General features: G+C 31.1%; 1 protein-coding gene across 1 annotated transcript; it reads left to right on the top strand.

The window, feature by feature from the left end:
* The first annotated feature begins 1,645 nt into the window (after positions 1 to 1,645).
* LOC137837794 (putative UPF0481 protein At3g02645) lies at positions 1,646 to 3,640 on the top strand. The gene has a single exon (XM_068646925.1). The coding sequence runs from the start codon at positions 1,891 to 1,893 to the stop codon at positions 3,478 to 3,480; it is 1,590 nt and encodes a 529-aa protein (XP_068503026.1). The 5' UTR covers positions 1,646 to 1,890; the 3' UTR covers positions 3,481 to 3,640.
* The last annotated feature ends 2,809 nt before the right edge of the window (positions 3,641 to 6,449 follow it).

Below are 6,449 nucleotides of genomic sequence, written 5' to 3'. Positions count from 1 at the left end.
AATAGTGGTTTCTAAGATCCTTCACTCTTTTATAATTCCAATTTAGTTGTGAATATAATATTATTCCTCTAAAGTAATGTGATAATATAAGATATGTTAGTGGATCGCCTTTAAGATTAGTCATAATGTGGAATTACTAGTTGCCAACATTTACCATATCACTTTTGTTCTTCCACAATATATTGGGTTGTTCTACACTTTTTGGTTCTTACTCCTCCTAATTCTTTAATTAGATTTTTCAACATTGGTTCATTTCTAACGTATTTAAGGATGATGAGTTTGAGTCTTGTAGCGTTTGAATCTTGTAGAAGTGAATATTTATAATCTATTCAACAACAAAGAACTAATTAATTAAATGAGATATTCATAAATATTCTAACTCTTATACAAAATCATAATGGATAGCTCAATAGATATAATCTTATCAAAATAAACTTTGTCTATATCTAAAATTTTGGTTTAAGACTAAACATAATTTTACAAAACTATCGTATTTTTCACTTACATATTACATTTTATTATATTTCTAGTTTACGTGTGTGTGATTTTCTACAAAAATTACAATATATATTTTAGCACATACATAATATTAAATTAATTTTTCATGTAAAAGAGGTTCAAATTTAACATTTTCACTAATGTCATAATAATAGAAAGAAGGAAAAAAGAGTTTAGGAAAAATAAGTAAAAAATAAAAATTGAATGTTTAGCTACTTAATAAAGTAAAAATGATAAAAAAAAATATTTTTAAAAAATTTATGTAATTTAATAGAAAATAAAGAAAAAGATAAAAATGAATAAAAATAGATAAGGAAAAAGATAGAAATGAATAAAAATAAATTAAAATGATACAGAAATTATAGCATATTTTAAAACTTTCCCCCCCAAACATTGTATTTTATCTTCATCTTCACAACCAAATAAGTCACAAGTAAAATCAAACTTTTATCACTTGAACCCAACCATTACTTTTTTTTTTTAATTATGAGTTAATATTTCATTACTATTTGGGGCCACATAATATATGTTAATGGGATATTGTACATATACAATTAGTATAAAATTGGTGTGAAAAAAACAATAAATGTTTGAAAATCCAAACTGAAATTATCATGAAAAAAAAATTATATTCTTATTATTTTCCGTCTCTTCATCGATATTAACACATGCCTCCTAAAGTACTGTAAGTAAGACGACGTAATGCTTCTACTGAAAACAAAAATTTGGTAGAAAACATATTTTCTATTTTTGAAAACATGTTTTAAATTTTTTTGTATATTAAATAGTTAACACGCTTTTTTAAAGCTCAAATATATGTACACAATAAAAATAAAAATAATAAAAGTGCTGATAACTTGACACCCTTCACAGTTAATACACCCCTTTCATAATTCAATAAATTAATATTTAATTTATTTTAAATGCAAAATATTACTATATTGTTTTTTTTGTTGTCAAAATGGAAGTGTTTCACGTTGAGAGTGTCAAATAATTTTTTTTCCATAATAAAAAAATGTAGAAACGTTTAAAATTTAAATGTTATGTTAATGCATTGGGTCAACCTAGCTAAAGTCATGAGAACCATCTATTGGTTAGTAATGAAGAGTGGAATGAAAAGTCTGCAATCTTTACCAGCAGTGAGTAGCTCATTGGTGCAGCAAGGGCTGCTATGAAATTTATACTGCAAATCACTTTCATCACCAAATTTACATGGAATTTACTGTGCAACTTTGACCTAAAGGAAGACCTAGTTATAAAATCACGTTTTGCATAATCATATAAGAAACAATACAAATTTCATGCACATTTTCATAGTTCTTCATCTATAAATAAGCATAAGACTTGTTTGGTCACAGTCTAGCATATCCTTTAGGCAAAGCAAAACCCCACATGGCCACTCTATCGATCTTGAATTCTGAATCTGATGAAGACTCTTGGGTGATTCAAATCAACCAGTTGGTGAGTGAAACCAACCTCTCAATCTTGAAAAGAATGCCTGTTTGCATATACCAAGTTCCCAAGTCTTTGAGTTGTGCCAAGCCAGAAGCCTTTGCCCCACAACTTATAGCCATTGGTCCTTATAACCACTTTTCTCCCCAGCTCTATCCCATGGAAAGGTTCAAGATTTTTGCTGCCAAAAGGGTCCTTGACCACTTCAATAAACTTGACCTCAAACAACTAGTTCAGAAACTCCACAACACAGCACCATTCATCCGTGCTTGTTACCACAGATACTTGGACCTCAAGGAAGATACACTGCTCTACACCATGGCTCTTGACGGCTTATTCTTATTGGATTTCTTCCACAGTTATCTGAATGAGGAGGGTTCTTTCATGACAGGACCAGAAGACCAAGTTCAGATAAGTGGTGTGAAGCTAACCAAGGATGCCATCATAAGGGACATGATCATGGTGGAGAGCCAAATTCCAACCTACATCTTGATGAGGATCTTGGTGCTTGAAAGCTCCGAACCTGATGATTCAGTTCGAGAGTACTTGGGTTCAATGCTCTTGTCCTTCTGTGGGAAACACTCTCCACTCATGCTAACTCACACCCCCACATGTTCTGATGCTGTCTCTAAGCATTACCATGTCTTGGATCTCATGTACCATTTGGTGGTCTCTGAACAAGAAAAAGTAGAGACTCTAGCACTTGAGAGTGAAGGCTTGTGCAAGACCTACAGTAATTGCTCTAACACTGCTACAACCAGCTCAAAGTATGAAGGCATAGTCTTGTTCTTAAATAAAGTTAAAGGTCCATTAACATGGATACTTGGCACTCTCAAAAGGCTGAAGGGCATGAACATTCCTCTTCCCCAACAGATTAAACGACCCCTAGATGCAATACTCAACGTGTCAAACTTCCAAAAGTTTTCATCAGAGACGCCACCTGTTCAAACAGAAGCTCCTGTGGTTGTCACCATGCCTTCTGTGCATGAGCTCCATTCAGTAGGGGTACGTTTTCAACCCTCGAAAGGTGGCATCATGGGAATTGAATTTGACGAGAAAAAGGGTCTGTTTTACCTTCCTGTGCTGAAATTGGATGTGAACTCCGAAGTGATAATGAGAAACCTTGTAGCTCACGAGGCCTTAACCAAACCAGATTTTCTTATCTTCACAAGGTACACAGAACTGATGCGGGGAATCATAGACACTGTGGAGGATGTGAAGGTTCTAAGAACTGAAGGGATCATAGAGTCAAGTAGCTCTCTGAGTGTAGAAGAAACTGAGGAACTGTTCAATGGAATGAGCAAATCCATTGGACCTACCAAGACTGAGAAGTTGGATGAGACCATTAAGAAAGTTAACAAGTACTTTTGTGATAAGAAGAAGGCCAATCCCTACACAAACTTAACCAGCTATGTCTACTCTTCATGGAGATTGTTGACATTTCTTGCTACTTTTGTTCTCTTAGCCATGACTGCTCTTCAAACGTTTTGCACTGTTTATGATTGTCCAAGTAATTTTAAGTCCACATAATTTTTCATGCCGTTTTTTCTTTTAGAGATTTATGTCAAAAGACCACTTCATATGTATACTTTTAGAGATTTAGGTTAAGATCTATGGTGAATTTAATTTGTAACAGCATGTGCATGATGTTATTCAACTTAAAATAATCTCTACAATTATTCCAAGATAATGCTTTTCTTTTTCAACAAATGGCAAGTACCTATGACATTACACATGTTGATATAAGTTTCCTTAGGAAAATGATATTTTTTACAATTCAGTTGTATACAACTCTATCAAATCAATTAGAAATAAATATATATAATAAAAAATAAATTTAAAATTAAATGATATAAAAATATTAAAATAATAATATTGAGAGTTATAATATAATTATATAAAAAAAAATGAATTATTAAATGTGAAAATCTTATTTGAAAAAGTTAGGATTTAGAAGTCTTTCTTATCTTTTCTTACAATAATAAATATGATTATGATAATGATTTTGTGCATATCGGTCTTACTAATTGATTATTATTTTTAATTTAATTCTTCGTTTTTCAGTTTTCGTTTTGATTTTTGTAGAGATAGTTTAAAAATAGACTGATTTTTTTAGTTTCACTATTTTCCTTTCATTTTTCATTTAGATTTTTGTAGAGTTTGTTTAAATCTTTCTGAGACTGTAGATTTTATTAGTTTTTGGAGACTTTTTTTCTTTTTGTTGCATGATTCTCGGTTTGGTTTTCTCATGCTCTTTCGTTGTACTGTGTAACAAGATTTTACTAAAAAAATTATAAAAAGTAGTTTCTCATATAAATTTTGTTTGAAGTATTATATTAAATACGCATACCACTAAGTTTATATACAAAGAATGCTCACTTTTATGATTTTCTAAAAATTTGTTCATGATATTTGTTGGGATATAAACTTGATGTTTTTAACCTTAATATTTAACAAAAATCTTAAACTTTACTAATTAATATTATATGTCAATTTAAAAACTATTTTATATATTTTTATTAATAATAAAAATTACTTTTACATAGCAATATTTTTATTTATTTTTTGTGTGAAGAATGTTTGTATTCAAAGCTATAAGTGCAATTTTGACTCAACAATTTTGAGTGAAAAACAACAGCTGTACCAATGCACAGAGTTTTATAATAACTTTAATACAAAACTGTCAGAAAGAAAACAATCAGTTGTTTTGTAAAAATAATCAGTTGTTTTGTGAAAATAATCTGTTATTTATCAAAGAACCCTTGACAGAGAAAAAACAACATTGTGATGATCACATAAACCTTTACATTAAGATATTTAACAAGAAAAAGAATCAGTTTCATATTTTCAAAATCATTTTTCAAGTTATCCAGCTCTTCTTCTAATGTTTTGATTCTATTTTTCAGCCAATTATTCAAGCCTTTCAATCGGTTATTAGAAAGAGTTAGCCTATTAGCTTCTTCATGAGTTTCTTTAAAAACATCAAGAAGTTGGTTGTAGTTTTCAAAATTGATTGAAGTGTTGGAACTTACACTGCTTATATCAGTTTCTCCTTTTGCCATTAAGCAAAGCTTTGCTTCATCATCTCCTGAAGATGAGCTAGAGGAAAAAACTTCATTATCTTGTCAAGCAGTGTAGGCTCTCTTGGCTTTGCCTTTCTTTTCACCTTTCTTGCTTGCTCCTCTTTCTTTATTCTCATTGTTGGGGCAATCAACTTTAATGTCTTTGTTCACCACATCAAGCAGGTATATTTGTTAGAATTAAAATCATTGAGTTTCTTGCTATTATACTTGTAGGAAGATTGATTCTTTTTTATGTTTTTCTTCAGGAATTTGCTGAATTTCCTGGTTAGCAAGCTAAGAGTTTCTCCATCACTGTCATCACTTGAATCTTGACAGTTTTTTATCTCCAGCAGCCTTCAAGGCAATGTTTCTCACATGCTTATCTTCATTTTCTTGAACATTCAGCCTATTCATCTCCAATTCATGTTCTCTAAGCTTCCCAAACAATTAAGTTGTTGTCAAGAATGTTAAATCTTTAGATTCAGAGATGGTTGTGACCTTGGGCTGCCAAGTTCTGTCTAGGAACTTGAAGATCTTGATGTTGAGTTCATCTTTATCAAACATTTTTCCAAAACTTATGAGGTGGTTGACAATATGAGTAAACCTCTTTTGTACTTCAGCAATTGTCTCCCATTTCTGCATTCTAAACATCTCATATTCTTGAATACGAGCATGCTTCCTTACCCTTTTCACATCATTTGTTCCTTCAAGGGTAACTTCAGGAGTATCCCACATTTCTTTTGTAAAGGCACATTGTGATACTATGAAAAACTCATCAGAATTTAAGGTCAATGTAATAATATTTTTTGCAATACAATCATATTGATCCCTTTTTCTTTAATGCTCAGTCCATTGGGACCAATGCTTTTCAGAAATCACTTTATCGTTTTCAAGTATAGGAACAAAAAGACCATTTTGAATTGCATCCCAAATTCCTTTATCAATTCATTATACAAAGATCTTCATCCTTACCTTCCAAAATTGGTAATTCAAACCACAAAACAGAGGTGGTCTGTTAATAGATGCACCTTCTCCAAAAGGTAGTTTATCAACCATAAAAAAAAAATTATGATCAAAACTTAAATGACTTTCAAGAATCTAGCTCTTGATGTCAATTGTTAGAAATGTCAGTCTTAAACAAGAGGGGGTGAATTGTTTATGAAAGATTTTCGCAAGTTTTGAATGTATAGTGAAAACCAATGAGGAATCAAAGAAGGAGAAATCAATTCAGCCAAAAACAAAATTATTTTTAATATGTTTCCAAAAAATCAATCGGTTGTTTTTATCAGCAGTTACTAAAAACCAAGCAGAACAAATTTAAATGAGATAAGGAATAGAAAGATCAACACAGAAAGTTTTATACTGGTTCACTCTTAGCCAAGAGCTACATCCAGTCCGCAGAGAACCTCTGAGTATTCCACTAAGCAATCAAACACT

The sequence above is a fragment of the Phaseolus vulgaris genome, chromosome 4 (assembly GCF_000499845.2).
Source record: "Phaseolus vulgaris cultivar G19833 chromosome 4, P. vulgaris v2.0, whole genome shotgun sequence".
In the NCBI taxonomy this organism is placed as follows: Eukaryota; Viridiplantae; Streptophyta; class Magnoliopsida; order Fabales; family Fabaceae; genus Phaseolus; species Phaseolus vulgaris.
Note: the sequence above shows the minus strand (reverse complement) of the source record. Positions and strands in the feature narration are given on the sequence as shown.